At 41.6% G+C, this 19,981-nt stretch overlaps 1 protein-coding gene across 1 annotated transcript in view; it reads left to right on the forward strand.

The window, feature by feature from the left end:
- Window positions 1-9,597: 9,597 nt before the first annotated feature.
- The window catches only part of LOC118778447 (fibrillin-2-like), an 86,397-nt gene continuing 76,013 nt past the window's right edge, over window positions 9,598-19,981 (forward strand). The window contains exons 1-5 of the mRNA XM_036529977.1: window positions 9,598-9,795; window positions 12,225-12,307; window positions 13,760-13,858; window positions 15,027-15,122; window positions 16,974-17,069. Coding sequence (XP_036385870.1) covers window positions 9,623-9,795; window positions 12,225-12,307; window positions 13,760-13,858; window positions 15,027-15,122; window positions 16,974-17,069 — 547 coding nt within the window. The 5' untranslated portion in view covers window positions 9,598-9,622. The remainder of the gene's footprint in view (window positions 9,796-12,224; window positions 12,308-13,759; window positions 13,859-15,026; window positions 15,123-16,973; window positions 17,070-19,981) is intronic.

Consider the following 19,981-nt stretch of genomic DNA (forward strand, 5'->3'; position numbering starts at 1 on the left):
GTATTCTCTGCGCTCGGTGCAATGTCATTGGCTAAGGCGCGCCGAGAGCGTAGACCTGAATTTCTATTGGTTTGTGAACAAGTCGACCGGCCCCTTAATTTACATACCAGTTAGCCTAAAAGGCGGTATGCTACTCAATTTTTTGGTACCCTCTGATATGGCGATTGAAGAAATTGCGTCTCTGATTGCGTGTTTACTCATTTACTCGCTAAACTGACCCCAGATCTTCATCTGTTATCGGTCTGTGTCAAGTAAAATGGAGATCAGTTTGTGGTTATTTTTAACCGATGGCAATCACCGACAAAACTTTGGAAATCTGTACAGTTACTTTATAAATTATATAGTCGTCAGTGTAAATTAATGTCGGCCTACTGTAAATTAGACTTGGCAGACTCTTGAAGGCTTATAATGCATTCACTCGCGATAGTCTTTGGAGTAGGCCTGTGTACAGGTCACTGATAATGTATCATGTAACTATGATAAATATTCTATATTCTAGGCACTTTAATATATATGTATATAGAATATTTAAGTGCCTAAAACAGTAGCCTGTAGGGCAAAGCAGGAGGTCATACTGTAGGCTAAATCATATACATCATAATATGCAGCTCCATTTCTGAAATTTCGAAAAAAGCGACAGCAGATTTTTCCGAATATTACAAATTTCGATTTCACAAATGAAGTGCAATACGGCATTATCACACTAAGTTTTAAGACATTAGCCTATTCTGCAGCATTACGACACAAGTAATGAGATGCGCGCTAATTAGACACATGTCCGATTCGTTTCATCCTTTGGGGAATTTGGATTAACGATATTCAGATTTTGACTTCAGTGACCTTGATTATTATACAGAAAAAACGACGTGATCAGAATTTAAAGCTTTAGAATAGCAATAAAGGGGGCACATTGTTTGATTAATTAGCAAATCGTCTGCTAATTAAAATAGAATCGTTCAGGAGAAAATGGTTTGCCAATTGCCCATAAATGCAGTGTATTGCATCTGTGAATTCTCCATGCCGTTAAGACAAGTGCTCAGCCGAAAGCAATTAAATAGAGCACATCTGAACTAACGAGCAGTTAAAACAACTTTCTCTAACACGTTTTTTTTGTCTCCCAGTTTACCGTTCAACTCTGAAAAGTCGCACATCCTATCTTCCATCCTTTCACTGACTTGTTTTTAAAAACGTTCTCCTTAAACTGAGAATATACTATTTTTGTAAGAAATCACCATCTCTAATTTTTCTTCAGTTTCTAATATAAAATGTGAGGGAAAATGACACCACTTCGTCAGGTGAGGTCGTAGTGAATGATTTTGCTCAATGCACTGATGATGGTTATTTTCACTGTCCAGTCTCATGTGTCTTTCAGCGTGATGTGTGTGTCCTGAAATTTAAAATTTTCTATAATAAAACTGATCTCTTTAACATACTTCACCACTCATCTCATTACATCATACATCATATACAATTTATATGTTAATATATAGACATTCATAGATGCAGACCTACATTGTAAATGCACATATAAACATATACAGTATTTATCTACACACACTATCCTGCCAAAAATGATGGGCCAGCCCATCTAACTACAGGAAAACGTATGTGACTGTGGGTATGACTATGCATGATTTGAAGGTAATAACATCAGAACATTGCAGTGGTGAACAAAGAGTCCCAACCTGTGTCATCGTTGGAATGAAATTTAAAACAGAATTAGGACAAGGCCAAGACGGCCCTGTTCGGTAGGGAAGCTTACCAATACTTGGGAGGAGGGATAGAGCACAATACCACCAGGTTTCTATGAAAAATTAGTAGACAGTCCTCCGCTCTGCATTGAAGCAGTCATTAAGTCAAAAGGCAGACCAACACACTATTATTCTCCTGGAATAAAGACAAGTACTAGTAATAACTACCCATGTATTGTATTCTATATTTAATGTACCTAACAGTAAAGAGGAAAATAAGCTGTGTTTGTTTATTTATTATTTCTCTGCAATAAGAGAAAATCTAAGCAGTATAAAGTGGGAGCAATAGAGGGGAACTGTGAACTGAGAAAAAAAAAGAGCAGCACCACACAGCAAATTTAGAAAAAGGGCACCACAGATAAAAAGGCCATTCAGAGAGAAATAACCTGAGCTATGAAATGGGTTTGGAAAACAAATGAGATCCCAAAGGGCTTTTTGAGAAGCAAATCGTCCATGATGCAAAAAACAATCATGAACTTTTTAAAAAGGGACATTTGGGACCAGTGTAGGGAAAGGGTTATGCTTTATAACGAAAAAGAAATTGCAAATGAATGCAATGATTACTTTCTTTCCCTGACTGCTTCAGCTTCAGCTGAGGGGTTATAGGTTATTGATATGACATAATTTAGAAGTAATATTCAGGAAGTTTAATATATATATATATATATATATATATATATATATATATATATATATATATAATATATAGAGAGAGAGAGAGATGGAATGCTGTGGTATTGGAGTGACTACAGAAACAAGAAACAGAATTGAACAAGTCAGCTGGGTGTGATGGAGTGTATCTGTGTGTGCTTATGGAACCAAGTCATAACATTTAGAAACCATTCATAAAAATCACAGCCTGGATGAATCCCAGAAGACTTGAATCAAGGCAGTATGGTGCGAGTAGAGAAGAAACAGGATCGCTGAAGTCCAGGGAATTATTGCCCACTTCGTTTAACATGCAATTTGTATGTATCAGGAATGAGTTATGGGATAATCCATATGGGTTCAGCAGAGGAAGCTCACGCTGAACATTTCTCCGGAATATTTCTTGAGGAATTTACGGAAGCTGTACTCTTGCATTGAATTTTATAGGCCTTTGATAAAGCACCACATAAGCAACTCATTACCAAACTGTCAGTCTTGGCCGCTATGTAATGGAATGAGCTTCCTGTTGTGGTCAGAACTGTGGAATTGCTAGCCACATTCCGTCACAGACTGAAGATCTTCCTCCTCAGGCTGTACCTCATTTTCCCTATGCTACTGTGACCCCTTGTTTCCCTTATAGGTAATTTTTTTATGTTTGGTAGTTTTGCTATATGGTGTATGGTAGCTCTCTTTTTGGAATGTTGTAGTCAGTGTGTAAAACATGAAGCTATGTGTATAAACGTAATAGTGGGAATAATGGCATTTCATGTATGTGTTGAACTATGTACAAACTCGTGATCTCAGCACTGCGTTTGGCACTGAAATATGTTTGAATATGCCTAACTGTGTCCTTATTTGTACATGTCATGCTGATTTGTTATATGCATTTTGTGCTAGCGCATTGGAAGTTGCTCTAGATAAGAAATGTAAATGTAGACCAAACCTATGGGAAACTGAGCAATCTATGTTCCATTGAACTAGAAACAATTATCTTATATTAGAAGACCTAAGCTCAAAGCTGAGGTATCTTAGTGCAAATTGCAAAACCTTCATAAAGAAGTGGGTAAATATCATCTTAATTCAGTGAATTCATTCATTTCTTCCGTCATTAACATGTCACCATCTCACATAAAGTCCCAGATAGCATCATTACATATAACTTTAGAGTAGCAAGTACAATTTGAATATAATTTCCAGGTTAGCAATAATGGAACAGTGAATTATATTCTCAGATTGCAAGTTGACCACTAGCTTTAATACATTTACATTTGCATTTATTCATTTGGCAGATGCTATTATCCAAAGCGACTTACAAGTATTACAAGTAATACCCAAAAGATATATAATACATCATGTATATATATCAAATCAAATTCACAAAATGTACTTATTCAGAGGTGTAGTCACGATGTGAACCAAAGTACAGTCTAAAAAGGTTAGAGTTAGACTTTCATATGTAATGTAAGGTGGTTTTGTGACTGATCCTCTCTGGTATTAGTTAGTGAATTTGACCACTAGGAGGCAGCAGAGTGGGGTCATGCTGTGGAAGCTTGGATGGGAGGGACAGATGGAGGATGGCAATGAATGAGTGTTCTGCACAGGATGGGCTGTAAGGGAAATGAAGCTAAGGATATGAGGCTGACATGACGTGTAGTAGAAGGCACAGTACGGCACTACCAGAGTCTGAAGCACATGGAAACTGCAGTTGGTGGTCATTGTGGGGAGAGGAGGAGAGGCATCACTCAGGAGGTGGAGGGGAAGCCAGTCCTGGATGAACTGGAGGAGACAGCTGGCATTGGCGTGTATTGACTTTTGAAATTTCACTGACTGAAAAATCTAATACCTAATGCATCCATACTGCTTAGCATTGCAAGCGGTGAACTTCACTGACCATTGACAGTACTTCATCCATTCACAGTGGTCATCATAACATCGCAGATGAGAAGACATTAACTAACTAAGTGAAAATGTAAATGGGTCATTTTAAACTTGGTACACATTCTCACCTCATCCCCAGGGAAATGTGCACTGCCAAAAAATTGAGGATCACATGACGTGGTGGCCTTTTCTCTTTTTTGTATGTTCCTCATGAAACGTTGACTGGGGCATCAAAAAATTGCTTCAAAAGTATGTGTGTGTGTGTGTGTGTGTGTGTGTGTGTGTCTGTGTGTGTGTGTCTGTGTGTGTGTGCGCGTACGTGTGTGTGTGTGTCTGTGTGTGTGTGTGCGTGTGTGTGTGTGTGTGTGTGTGCGTGTGTGCGCGTGTGTGTCTGTGTGTGGTGTGCACACGTGCACATATGTGAGACAGAGATATGTTTGATGCAGTTTTTGCATCAAACGTATCTGTCTCTGTACTGAACATGTAGCGCTTCCAATGATCACAACAACTCTGTGATCACAGGAACTGCTACATCTACATTCATTTTGTCACTAGCCCATCATATTTCAGAGACCTAAACTCAAATGGCGAAAATGTAAGTGATTATCTTAGACAAATTGAAAGGCTGTACCGAGGGTGTCTTATTGTGCGCCAGTGACTGTGAAATCCACTAGGGGGCAGTCAAACATCCCATTTGACCAATGTCACGAAAAAATAACACACAGCAAGGGAGAAACACGTCATGGCCTAAATATACTCCTAAAACAACACAGCTGCAGGCAGTGATGGGCTTATGCAGGTAACCTTTATCGATTTTCTTTAGATCATATATATCTGCATCCAGAACAAAGGGGAGGTAATTTTTTTTTTTAAAAGTGAGCGCCTGTGCTGTGTCCTCAGTACTAAAAGACAACTTCCACAATTACTACATTGCTGTCTGACAGCACTGCATGTCAAAGCATAAACTGAGGATGAGTCAGAGCATAAATCTCCCTCTCCCACAAACATGCAATAATGACATTTATAAGCGTGTTACGATGCTGTCAAATTGCTACGGATTTGACTCGGAAACAGATGCCGAGGTATACATAGTGGTGTAACATTTTTTTAACACAGATCTGTGGTACAACAGCTGTCTTAAAGTGAAGATTGTACATAATGTCACTTAGTGTTGATTCCCATGCATCTGACATGAGAGTTGGTCGTTTTGAAATAATTTGTCTAAAAATCTGAATTCCAAATCTCTAGATTAGCATAAAAGTGACAATAATGAATATATTTTGAAAGAAGTGATGCATTGTAAATTGAAATCGATTACAACAAACCTATTAAAAACAACCTATGCTGAATTTTTGAAAACATTTATTTACATGTGTTGTCTTTTCATAATGGATCCTGGTTGACATCGGAGCTCATTAAAAGCTCATGTTTGTTTGATCAAAAGGACTGGCCGATGCACACAGGGAAGTATGGCTGCCTCCCGCTGTGAGAGAAATGAGACAGGGGGTGTACTCATCAGCTCTGGCAGCGGAGTCCCCCCCCCCCCCCCCCCCCCCTCCATACGTGGATGAACCGTCACACTTCACGTGCACGAGCGTCCAGGATCGTCTGCAGAGCGCTGCAACGGAGCCGAGAAACAAATCCTACCGCTCCCAACACAAACCTGTGGAGGCTTCAGTACATACTAAGGTATCGCCACGATGTATGTCTCTGATAAAAAGAAATACCTGAATCACTCATCTCAGGGGCACAGCCAGAGGGGAGCGTTACTGTACCGGAGGGGCCCTCTGTCAAATCGGCCTTTTGTCTTTCGGTTCGCTACAGCTGGACTCAATATTCCATGCATTCTTTGCAAAAAAATTTCTCGATAAACTCCATATGAGTTGGTCTGTTCTACCTGCTCCAGTGAAAGTTGTTTCACTGCCTGTATTACGTATTTTGTTGAAATGCTTTTTTGGGGTGACGGTAATATACAGGGCATGATACTGGTAGTAATCAAACAGCAAGAAATGAAAATATAATATCCTGTCCTCGATATTATGATCTGCATAGATTGTATCAAATTTGTAGGTCACATTGGCAGGAATAAATGAGAAGATCATGGGCTGAAAACAGCCAGAGTTTATATAGACTGGCATGTGTGATGCACTGTGGGTTAAAAAAAAAGGAATTCAGAGCCTGACTTCCACATTGACACAAAGTCCACGGATATGAAATTTGAAGTGCATATCATTTGCGTTATGGATATGCATTTTGGGGTTACAAATAATTTTTACTGTATTCAAAGTGTACCATCTGTGCAATACTTTCCCTTAAGAAGGCAAGGGGACCTGGGTAGTGCTTCCCTCAGGCACGATAAGAAAATGCTAATGCACATCTGTAGGCCATCACAGTGCCATCCATCCACATAATCTCTTTCCTCCTCTCTGCAATATTCTTTATTATTTAGCCAAGCAGTGACTGCTACGGAAAAAGAAAGTTTGCTAGTATTGTTCGGACGTACAGTATAAAACAGAGGATTAGTCTCAAAGAGAAGGCTTTGGTATGGCACATGGCATGTGTCAGATGTTTAAAGACTATATTTCATCCTTTTATAAAGTAACGCAAAAGGCCTGAGGCCCGAAATGAAAGAAGGGGAAATTAGCGCTTATAGACTCCATATTGTTTTGATCAACCGAACCGTTTGCCCCCTTCCTCGTGCTGACAAGTGATGACATCTCTTTGTCTTCCAAGGTTGTTTTGTGTTCCAACTGATGCATTTCTCTGTTTTGGCGTAGCCTCTAGACGCAGCAAACAAACACTGAGCCGAATGAATTATGCCTCTGGGCCTGCACCGAGTTATGGGAAAGCTGTGGAGTTGCCACATTGCCAGTAATGTATTAGGTGTCTCCAATGCATTTGTTAGTTTTTATCACCCTGGAGGCTGAATCCCCTTTCACATCAAACGACATCCACACATGCTGGCAGTTTGCCTGCTGTAAGCTGGCTTAACCCTCTGGTCACCTTTCACACCAGAGACGGATGACATATCAGCGCAGGTGTGATACCATTCATATTACACTAATTGAAGATGCCTTCTACCCTTGCATGCAGTGTGTACAATAACAAAGTCCTATTTTCAAATTGCCCTAAAGCAGGGTCACTTTCATAGCTTACATTTTATGTCTGTCTATTTGTACAGATAAATATTTACTGAAGCAATTCAGGTGAAGTGCCTTGGTCAAGGGTACCAGAGCACTTCCCACGCGGAGGTAAATGTTCAATGTAAAATGTTAAATCATCATCATCATCATCATAATCATCATAATCATCTCACAATCCAGAGAGGAAAACTACTTTTCTCCTTGTTTTTTTTTTCACAGCAAGAGTAAGAGGGTGGCAGCTACAAATATAAGAAATGTTAACTGTGTTATCTGAATATTGGAAGACTGTGAGTTCTTTCTTCACTCGAAATGGATTGCCAGAGGACTGAATGAAGAATAAATAAGATCAAATAAATAAGCGCAAAATGTACACACGAGATTTAAGTCACATGTTTATTATTAGATGTCACGCCATTAGAGGCCTTTGTGTGAAATTGCCTTCTCTCTTGATCTGGAGGAGGTCAAATAAAACTAATATGAATGAATTATGCTCCATAGCACAACGTTTCTTTCAAACCTCTATTGCATCAATTAACAGTACATCTGGAGTTTATTCCTTGTTTGTTCTTCTCCATCCCGAACAGAGCCCTTCCAACAGCAGTGGCCTGGTGGAGCCACAGAACAACAATGCAACTTTTGTTTATTTGCAGTTGTGTTTGTCCAATAAAAATTCCTGGAATAACGGCGAAATCGGCAGTGGGCCCAGGCAAAATGGCAACAGAGGTAGTCATACCAAACCACATGTTAACAGCTCAGGTGAAACAAAGACTGAAACAGAAACACAGCTGGTCAAAAGCAGTTTTACCACAAACAGGTGCTCATGTGACTGTGGTTTCCATAATTATAATGGCAACAAAACTGTAATCACTATGGTTTTTTGCTTCTCTTCCTACTATAGCTTCTGCTACTGCTACCTCTAAAGCTGCTCTGATTGTTTCATAGCTCTTACCTACTACAAAAATAGCAAAAATTATATATAAATGAGTAGGAAACATGGTTTCTAGGTTTGTAGGTGGCTCGGCAAAACCATGTGATCCCCATCTTAGAGTTCTGTAGCCAGGGCTTTATTTATTTTGATTCTGGTCTATGCCATTAGCAGACCAGGCTGGAACCAAGACCCATCAGCACCAGGGTACAGTGTAACTAAGTCAGCCTGAGTTCCTCTTGTCACCATTGTATCCGCATCCTTGTGACTCACCAGGCAACTATTGTCAGGTTATTAGGTTGGCTTCTATGAGATATGGGCTGCTTCTCCAGATTGCTGCCCATATTGTTGATACCTTTGCATTGGCATTGAAGTTGTCCACAGTAAGAGTCAGAGAGAATTGCACATTTATTTCAATGAGTGACGTGTTGCTTTTGGACGTAATGGTCCTGACAGACACCAGACTGTGTCACCATCTCCACATCATTGCATCTGCGCAATGCCTGTGCATTGCTGGTCCATGTCAACACACATTATAAGATTCCAGTGTTTGCGTAGGGACTGTTATTGTTGAGGAATAACTTCTTCATTCATGAGTTATTGCTTTATTCAGTAAAAGGAGCGTCTTAATATTTCATTGTATTTATGTTTAAATGTGGGACTCTTTTCGGGAATATTGCGTTTAATCTATTTATACTGTTCGAAATGAATAATGTCATGTAATGCTGTTGGAATGCGAAAAAAATAACAAGTAATTATGGACACGTGCATTTTCTTGGCGAGAAAAAGCTTCATTAATTCGACAGGAACACCTCCTGTTCCACCGCCCCCTTTACAGTGACCATCCACGTGTTTGAGTCGGTCGATTTGCGTTCCCTGACCGGCAGCAGCCGCAAAACCTCACAGAGAGCGGATCCCCGCGCAGTCACGGCACCGCGCAGCTCGGGGGTGTTTCTTTTTAACGCAGAAGTTAGCCCGACCCTTGAGAGCGCTGTCAAACCACTTAGCCCCTCCGCAGACCTTCTGCTCCATGAGATGACAGGACAGCCATTTGAATTCTGGGGGGAAGTAAACGCTTTGAGTTTTTGTCTTTAGATATTTTGACCTCCTCCAACTTTCTTCCGCGTGAAGGACTTCTATCAATACCTACGCTAGTACCTGGCTACCTCGCAGAGAATGTGCGGCTTTTAGCCATTCCAGATAGATTTTCCCTAAGGATTATAACAAAATCAACAAGAGGTGAACGGTGAAATTTGTAAATAGGACGGTTTCGTGTGATGGGGACTCAGTGGATTCTGCAGAGCTTGGTTGGATGTTTTGCGGTATTGGCAATTTTAGTTGCGGGACAGACCACTGGAAACCACGGGAGAAGCCCCGTCAAGACAAATGAGGACACGCAAGCCGCATCGACCAGAGTAAGGAGACGGGGACGACAGGATGTTTTAAGAGGGTAAGGGATTAGCCAGATTGCCACTCCAAAAGGACGCTGTAAAAGTCGGTATCATTAATTGTATCCAGTGGGCTACATCTCTATTAGCGGACAGATTGAGGTTACATACTCCCATTATAATAACACTTAGTAAATAGAGATTATCACTTTAACATAAGCAGTAAGCAGCCTGTCGATTCAAAATGCTTTAATTTGACAGATATTTATGTACACACACTACTATATGTTTTGCGTTACACCGCACTTTAACGTTTTACGATAAAAGATACACTTCAAGGACTTCTTATACTTTTGCATGAAATGATAATGACCCCGAGTCGTTTTATCTAGAATGTGGGGGGAAAGGTGGTGGTGTGAAAATTTGAATAGGTTAAACCCGAATATCGCATATGACGATGTGCGACAAGTGGGCGTATCTATACAGAAAGTGTAATCAAATCTCAAACACCGGTCACTATTTGTTGCTTTTTCAAGGTGTGCTGGCAACAAGCGAACTGTAACGTTGAGGCATTTTGACGGCGTTACTTGACTCCGTTAAAACACACCTGATGAGCATAGCCACGCCTCGCCTTTCCGTTCCTTGTGGAAATTAAATTCATGAAATTAAAACGTTACTAAAGCGAACGCCTTTGAGAAAGGAAGCAGCACGGCTCTTTTGATTAGAATCAGACCTTTATATAAGATCTGCAAACCAAATTCCTCGTATTAATACCTCAGATAAAACAGAGGACAAAAATTCTTGCCTACACATGTTATCAATTGTTTATATGAATTGTTCCCTCAAAGGGCAAATATAATAAGTGCTTTACTTAAAAACGACTAAATGGAAGAGGTTTGTTTACAGTAAACATCATTGAAAGTAACTTTTCACATAATATAGGAGACTGTGTCCCTAATATCCTTTCTCTTTTCCACTCACAAAGTAAGTAGACTATATTATGTATATTTTCCTGAATGTACTTTCATGGTAGGATTTTTGAATGTCAGATTGTATGTAAGTGTCAGTATGGATCTGATCATTTTTGGTATCTGAATACAATTAGAGTCATTAGCAGCACTGAGGGTCACAGAAAAACTCATTTTGTATAACCTAATTGCCTGGCGGCAGCTCCTCTGAATCTGTGGTCATTATGCGTGGAGTAGTTCCCCCACATCCTAATTGATTGCTGTCATGTTTGGGTCAAATGCAATTTTCCATTCCAGTGGCGATATTGTGAATAACAATTTTATGCAAAGTAATGTGATGATGTCATTGAATGATCACTGACCAGTGGCATCACTGTCACTGCTTTGATCTAAAATGGATTCAATTTTAAAGTCTGATATCCCACACATAGTTCATTATTATTTAAAAACATTACGGTTTTCATCTGTGGAAATGATTATATTAACTCTTCAGGTCAGTGACTGAACAAAAAAAGCATCTGAAGATGAGTCGTCACGTGCCTTTTGATTTGGGTTAACTGAAAAAAAAAAAGAAAAAAAAAGTGGGTTATTGGGTTTTTCACATCTTGCCTTTCACAAAGAGCTGGATAATTCACTTATGCTTATGCATTTACATTTTACATGCTGCTGTGGATATTCCTTCCTGATGTAAGTGTATTCCATTTAATCGTATTTGTGTGTGTGTGTGTGTGAGTGTGTGTGCCATCAATTGGTGTAGTAGCTAGAGCAGTTAGCATAGCACTCTGCACCTAATGTGACATCACAGCCGAGTCTTTCACATTTGTCCACTGTCACAATGCTGGCAGTCCAAGCTTTTTTACCCTTGTTAAACACATAAGGTGGGAACATATATCCGGAAGGCTCTGCGGCAACAGCTCTTCCCAGTATGTACATACCTCCATATTCTTACATCAGCAATAGTATATTGTTAGCAATTGTAATAACATAGCAGTACATTATAGGGCATACTGTATAGGAATATTATTCATATTTCTCATCATAAATGAGCATCATTGTATGAAATCTGAGAGACATGGTTGCACAATGGGTAGTGTGCTATTGCCTCATTGCTCAAAGCTGTGCGTGCAAGTTTTGTTTTTTTTTTAAATCCATTTAGAATGTCAACTAATGTACAAACACCTCCTATTTGAGTTTCTGCTGTGATGCAAGGTTGCTGGATCTCCAGGTTATGCGATCAAGTCCCGGGTGGATCACAGCGGTTGAACGCTTGACCTGATTTGGTCTACCTCAGTTGCTATAGTAGATAAATGGCATAATAACACGTAACACTGCAAGATCCATAATGCCATCCTGTAGAAAGGTTTCCATGAAAGCTCGGGGGAACATTCTTCATGTAAATTTGCTCAAAAGGGAAAACCTGTGCGGGCTATGATCGTTTATTAACCTCGGGTCCAGCTCCCGACATGTCCTCTGGGTAGATTTGATTTGATTCCCAAACCACCATTCCCATAACTCCTGTGCAGGCCAAACGTGTGCGGATCACGGTTCCACTCCTACTGCTGTCCAGGATGGAAAACTCTGCCCGGGGGTAACCAGTGCATTGTGCGTAAGTACCGCAGCAGATGTTGGCGGCAATAAACCGGCGCTCCAAAACTGCGGTCAGTGGGCCACGTGGAGCTTTGATCTCTATGTATAAATCACCGACAGTGGGCGCTGGTTCTTGGCGCTGACACGTAAAGAGCCCGAATGTAGGTGAACGGCATTTTTAAGTGGTGACCGATATGAAAAATTGAAGAATTTTAGAGAGGGAAAAACGTTTTTCCTTTTTTTCCCCCTCTCTGTAAGCGAAGTGTCCATGTGGCTTTGCAGGAGCCTGGTCTGATTACAAGAGTGCAGCTTCATAAATCAAACCGTGACTCTCATCCAGAACAGCTTGAGCTAATATGGGTTTGAGAAATGAATGAGAGGTAGCCTGGGTCATTTTTGAGTGACTGTTTTGCGATAGACAGATGGTCGTTTTTACAGTCCCTCAAGTGGTGCGGGGCACATAAGCCCTGCAACCATCTTGCTAATCAGTATAAATGAGCACTATGTCATGTCAAGACCAGGCAGTTAGCGTGTAGGTGAGATGATGATATTGACCTATATACTGCATACAATGCAGGCATGTTTAGAATGATGCTTGATACACAGCCTGATTGCTAACTTGTATAACATGTAACTAATGTGTTATAAGAGAATGCAAATTATCATAATGTGGTAACTGGTTTGTAAGAAGAGATAACTAACCAGTAACTACAAAGAATGACTTTGAATGAATCACAGAAATATAAAAGTTCATAAATAAGTTTATAATAAAAGTTCATAATAAGATGGTGGGTCCTATCTCAGCTGAATCATCACAAAACACAAATATTGTGTCATTACCATGGTATTGTGAAGCCTGCTCATATTGAACATTCCCCCAAGCAATCACGCTGTGCTCTGTTTAAGTCAATGGAGTCCCACCAAGGCTTACAAGTATTACTGTGGACTTTGAAGAGGGTTCAGGAGATTTCAGATAGGAAGTGCATTTTAACTCATTTTATGGATATACAGTATCATTGCAGTTATTAAAGCAAAAACAAGGGGATTCATTCTTGATTTGAAAGTTAAAGGCTTTTCCACATTGTGGAGACAGTTCATTCTTTTGCATGCTGTTGTTTAATATAACATAAAGCAATTACATGACTGAATCCTCACTTTGAATTTCCACCATTTTGGAGACTGATGAACTACTACGATAGTTGGGAAGTGTCTTGTTGATCTGAGCTAGAGAGCTGCATAATGCATGCTAATATATGGTTAAATTTGAAATCTAAAGTGAACTAAATTCTTTTCTGCTGGAAGTCCCCATTCTGTGCTAGAAGCTGCTCTAGATGAGAGCATCTGTTAAATGAGTGTTATGTAAAGTAATGTAATATAAACAAACACTTCTCATAAATATGTCAAATTAAATTCACATAACAGTTTTTCATACGGGTGGTTTGTTTTATACCAAGATGTCTTCCTCTCACAGCAATTTGCCGGAACAGCTGTGGGGATGGGTTTTGTTCACGCCCCAACATGTGCACATGCGCCAGCGGCCAGATTGCGTCCACCTGTGGGACCAAGTCCAGTGAGTACCCCACTTTACAGTACACATTACGGTGTAAATTACACCAAGTGAGATCACACATGAACCCATCCAGTGTGTTCTAAATGCTATTACGTGATCTGTTGGCGTTTTATGTGACTTATGGTACTGTATTTATTTGATGACTTCCCCGTAATTTGTAGCTAACCTTAGTTTCTGATTTGCACAAATTCACTTGTGTTGATGATTGAATAGTGTTGTAGCCTTAGAGGTAAAATTATAATATGAATTAAGATCATTATAACTCATTCCCAATAGGGTGGAGGACTCCAGTTTTAATTGTGAACATTAGCAAGCGCTGTATTTGTTTCCTACTCAACTTTTTCGATAAAATTCACTGACCTAGAGACTAGTGTTGTTCCATTTCATATTGTTTCACTTCTATTAGTTGCTGCCTGTTTACTTATTATTGCCATGAGTTTTGGATATTATGTGATTTATTGGCATTTTATATGATATAAGGTACTGTATGTATTTTACTTAGTTTCAGATTAGCAAAAGTTAACTTGTGTTGATGCTTGAATAGTGTTGTGAATGCTCTTGCTGGTCTGGCAGTGTTGTTAACCAGGTCTGACACTGCTGCTCATATCGGATGGATATGCTCCTGTTCTCTTGTGCTGGAAGTAACTCTGATAAGAGTGTCTGCTAGATTAATGTAATAGGGTGAATGCTACACAGGATGCTAAATCTACTACTATTTATCGATGGTGTGCTGTCACTCATCTTGAAATGTTACATACAGGCATTTCAAGATGTACAATCTACATACAGGCAGATTTTATTACAGCAAAATTTGTAATTTTCAGTTTACAATATTCAGGTCTTTCAGGATGAATTAATAAACAGTGATGAATTTGAATACACAGTAAATACTACCCTTAATATAATACTCTAACATCCTTAACACATCCTTAACATTCTAAACTGTTTTTTAACAGTAAAAAGTTCTAATAGTTTCACAGAGCCTAATTCATCCTTATTTCATCCTGAATTATGTATTCAGCCAATCAGCACGGCCGAACAAACAGTGTGACGCGGTCCTACGCTCAGGTTGACCAGTGAGAGATCCCAGTCTTAAAGGCACGCAGCTACTCCCCCTTCGCGCAAGTCGCGTGGTGACTGAGCGCGCTCCGTGTGGTGTGTGTTACAGGCCAGCAGTGCAACATCAGGTGCATGAACGGGGGCGTGTGCGCGGAGGATCACTGCCAGTGTCAGAAGGGCTACACGGGGACCTACTGCGGCCAGCGTGAGTACCCGCCTCTGCAGCGGAGCTGCGACCGGGCTGCTCTGGGATGTTACAGAGACAGTGTTACCAGTAACGGGGTCACTGTTATTAATTGAGATTGACTTAGCTGTTAGCTGAGTACTGTTTTGAAACTGATATTTTGAGCTCTGTAGGAAATCTTTGGAGATGTATATGTGATGTTAGAGATGTGTTTGTGCTTACACAGGAAAGGAAAGGTATCTCTTCAACATTTTTCTGCATTGCCATAATGTCATGATTACGTACGTTCAAGACACACATGTTATTTTATATTTTTATTTGCAGGAACTAAAATTGAATATGTTGTTCCGATGAAATGCTTTCTCATGTTTTCAATCAGCCCTGTTCCCCCTGAACTCACCCACGTCATAAATGTGACAGTGTAAGCCAGGAACAAAGAGCCCTTTAGCTCTCCGTGTCCGCAATGGAAGAATTTGCAATATATTCCTACGAGATTCACTGGCAATTTGTCCATAGAAGATCTAAGATTTCATACCATGCCAGGTTGTCTTCTTTGAAGAGACTCACTCATTACTCACTCACACGTTGAATTGTGGGACAGACATTGGCTGTCGAGGCAAATCATACAGCTGCTTCTATGCTGTGTGAACAGCGGTCATAATTTCACTGTGCTTATCTTTGTGCTAGTAGGTTAATGAGTTAATGAATGATTAATGATTAATGATTAATGATAAATGATAAATGAATTGAGAACATGTTCATGCTGTGGTTTAGTTTGGTTAAAGCATGCAAAACAGCAGGTACACAGTTTTATGAAGAGGACAGAATATAACAGAGTTCAGTTGCTCAAGTTCTCTGTTCGATCCAACAGTGATGTCACATGACTGAGAGACTCCAGAGAAATACAAGCCCTGAATGGCTGCAACATAATCAGTGGTTGTGGGTAATCTTGCGTTAAAGAACAAAATGCAGTAGGGTCAAAGGTCATGAACTCTGCCCACTCAGATGAAGTTTGATGTTTGTAACCAAAAAGGCTGTGACCTGTGAGAAACAATAGACAGAAGGCCAGCAGGTAGTGTGAGCGTTTTATGGTCAGCACTCAAACCGTGACCAGAAGGTTTCGGGTTCAAACCGTTTGAACTCTGCCCTCTCACCGAAGACATTAACCTGGAATGCTCGATAAAAAGAAAAAGAAAAAAATCCCATTTGTAAATCATTTTGGATAAAAGCATTTGCTTGGTTAATGGAAGATATTGATATTAATTTAAGGGAGGAGAGCCACAAATCCTTTTGCCTGTTGATTTAGCTTAGCATTCGGTGAGTGTTAAACCCATGTGCAGTCAAATGTTTTGATTTATGCTTCAAAGTGGAGCCTTTTTGGCACCCTGTGCTCAGTGCTGAAAAAAGAGCTGGAGAGAGCGCCTGCAACTGAAATCTTGACAGCTATCCAGTTGCGCTGTTAAAACAACTCGAGCCGCCACGTTTGAATAAAAGAGACGAAGGAAATGCGCCACAATTACTAAAACGGTCAGAGGACCCTCCTCTGGCTTGGCGGCGCTAGGGGCCCCATATGAAGTGTCGTGCTTTCCAAACCCCGAAACTTAAGAGATGAGAATCCCAGCCTCCTCGTTTGATCGTAATTAGAGTAGGAGACTCTTCCATTCAGCGGAACGCCAAAGCAAACAGCCTGGCGTCCGTGCATACGGGCGCCTCATACAGGGAATCGTGGGCCGGTCTGAATCGACTTCAGTCAGTGACAGGCATGTGACACGGTGAACAAGTGGTGGGGGGGGGGGGGGGTCGTGATGTATGGGGGGGGTGTCTCTTTTTTTCACGGCAACTGAAAGACTGCGCCCTGGTCTTGCGTTTCAGCGGTCTGCGAGAGCGGGTGCCAGAATGGCGGGCGTTGCATCGGCCCCAACCGGTGCGCCTGTGTGTATGGCTTCACGGGACCGCAGTGCGAGCGAGGTAAGGCCAGACTGCTGGAAACTGTTACTCACCGCCGCTTACCCGAATACAAAAGCGGGGCTCTGCTCGGCCGCCTGGCCTGTCTCGCATCCTCTCCGCTCCTCACTGTATCGGCACAGAGGAAGTGACTAACGAGGTGGGGGTGGGGTTTGGTGGGGGGGGGGGGGGGGATCAAGGCCACACGAGAGGGGCCTGTATGCTTTTTTTTTTTTACCAGAAAACATCTGCGCTCTGAGTTTTGAACCTATTCGTTCTTTGAAGAACACCTGTTTGAGTATGTTTTGGGACCAGCAGTGCCGCGGTGGTTGTTCCCAATTCGCAAGGGCAGAAGTTGGACAGCTACATTTAATATCGAAACCACAATGGTGTTTTTCCCTCATACTTTCATGGAACATGGCTGCTGTGGCCGGTCCGTCTTGTGCTTTCAAAATCTTTATTAAAGCAATTCGCCATTAAAATAAACTGGGGAATCTGATTTGCCGTATTCATTTATAGCAACGGCTGATAGAGTAACTTACTCACTAATGGTATATTATTTACGTGCTGGACAGTTTAGTCAAAACATATTTGCAAGGTATCTCTTTAACCAGTGGCTTTTTAAACTTTATTAAGTGTTGCACTTTGGTTGTCAGAGGTAATGTTTACCAGCTGTCTCTTGCTGTGGTGTATCATTAGGGCATTGCTTTCCCTTAAAATAACGTGTATTTTGACCGCCACAAATTTCCAAGAACAGAATGTAAATTCAGTGATGTGGCGTCTGGTGACCCTTTCATTAAAATGGCCTCTGAATGATTGTATTTGCACATGCGGGGAAGCTGGGTGAGCTTAATTGACTCTGCTGGTGATGTTTCTGTGTCTGCATCGGGCGAGACACGATGTTACCGCACTGACCCCGGCGGTTCCCTCCCTAACCCTGGCTTGTGTCACTTTTCTGGCAGCGGTTTTGACATTCCCCTTTTCCGCTGTGGGGAGAGGTCAGGCCCCCGGTGATCCCTGGGAGGGTGCTGTTGTGGGTTCCCCCCACCGCGGCGTCTTGGGGTAATGATTCATTGGGGTCCTCGTTCGTATGCTGGTGGGGGGGGGGGCGTCTCTTCACAAGGCATGATGGGACAGGGCCAGGAGGGACAGGGCTCAGGGAGCCTGCTGGGCGAGACAGGGGTCGGGCAGTACCTGGGCTGGGGACGGGAGGAATGGCGGCCCAGGGGCTTTACAGAGCTCAGTGAAAGACTATGACAGGGGTCAGCTACTGCAGGGGAGGCGGATATGGATCGCTTCCTCTCTGACATGTAGACCTCAAGGAAACACGAGCCTGTAATGGATTAGCTTCTTTATTGCCGGTTCTTCCTCCCACCCTCTCCCTCTCTCCCTCTCTCTTTCTCTCTCACAAGGATTACCAGCTTTATTAGCATGGTGGGAGTGATCCAGTGTTGCCAAAGCATCTAAGACATGAACAAACAAGATCAACTTCCCTCACTCATCTCTTTCCCTATCTCTTTTTCTCTTCCACCCTCCTTTTCTTTATCTGTCTCTCTCTGCTGGTCTCTCTCTCTCTCTCTGTTTCTGTTCATCTCCATCTCACTTCCCCTCTTTCTATTTTCAAAACATATGAAGTGTTAAGGGTTTTGATGGTTCAGCAAAGAGTGTCAAAAGTCAAAATGTCCGTCTGTCTCTCTCTGTCCCCCTCCCTCTTTCGTACGGCACCACCACCTCCCCTGCTCAGCCCACGCGTCCCTTTATGTCACAGTGGATAAAGGGGTTGAGCGCTTCTGTCTGGAGCATTTAACCCCCCAAATAAAGTCTCCTTTGACAGGCTGATTTATTGCACTTGAATAAGCACTTTCAGCATTGGGGAGGATCTTGGAAAAGTAACGCTCTCTCCCGCTCTCTCCCTGCCTGTCATCAGAGCCCCTTTAATCAGATGAGGAGGAATGCTTTTCAAGTTGCTTTGGCCCGAGTTGATTAAAACGCCGGCCTGGACTGTCCGGCTGATTTCACTCACAGCCCAGCTCCCGGTTGGCCTTTTCTCTGTAGAGGCGCGTGTGTCTCTGCTCTCGGTGTGACCTGGCACCCCTTTACTTAAGGACAGGGATGGGTTTTCTCAAGGGAGAAAGTAAGTGACAAGAATAGGGCTATAACCTCTTCCTCAACACCCCTACAAGCTTTCATTGATCAATTCAGTGCCGGAGGTGACCATACACATGGTCTTTATTAACCTTTATTAATGGCTAATATGCTGTATCCACATGGGTAGCCACAAGACTCCCCTCATTCGCAAACCCCCTTGTTTCATTCACAACTGAAATGAAGACGTGCGTTTTCAGTGCTGCTCTTGCAGAACTGAAATGACCAGGGGAACCAGGTTCTGTGAACTCCTGGCTCGCTCAGTGAATTTTGTTGACATTAGTCAGTTCTGAATTTGTCACCTTGGTGATTTGAGACGCCCCCAGTGATATTTCTGGAACACACGTTTTTTTGAAAATATGCTGTATGTTCGCTGCAGTATACATGAAAGGTGCAGTTTTAGCATTTTCAATGCATTTTTACCCCCTTTTTAGTTAAAGACACCAAAGAACCGCTATGGAACGTGAATAGTACAAATTATGTTTTTCCGTTAACGTTGTGTCTGGCCATTAACAGGGTGATATACTGTTGACCCAATGAAACTGACAAAGAAAATATTATACTACTGTTAAATTTCATCTTTTCTTTTGAATAACATAAATCATATCCACCGACAGTTGCTCGAGGAAAGCGAGTTTCCAGTTAATTAGTACATTTTTCGGTTGGAAGCCGTAGAACTGCTCTGTTTAGCTCTGCTCCAGACTCCAGCTGGCAAAAATTTCCTTCCATCCCCTGTCATGTGACAGGGTCGTCTGAGCCAGTGGAGTGTCCTTAAATAAGAATGAAAAATC

This window comes from Megalops cyprinoides, chromosome 5, assembly GCF_013368585.1.
Source record: "Megalops cyprinoides isolate fMegCyp1 chromosome 5, fMegCyp1.pri, whole genome shotgun sequence".
NCBI classification, from domain to species: Eukaryota; Metazoa; Chordata; class Actinopteri; order Elopiformes; family Megalopidae; genus Megalops; species Megalops cyprinoides.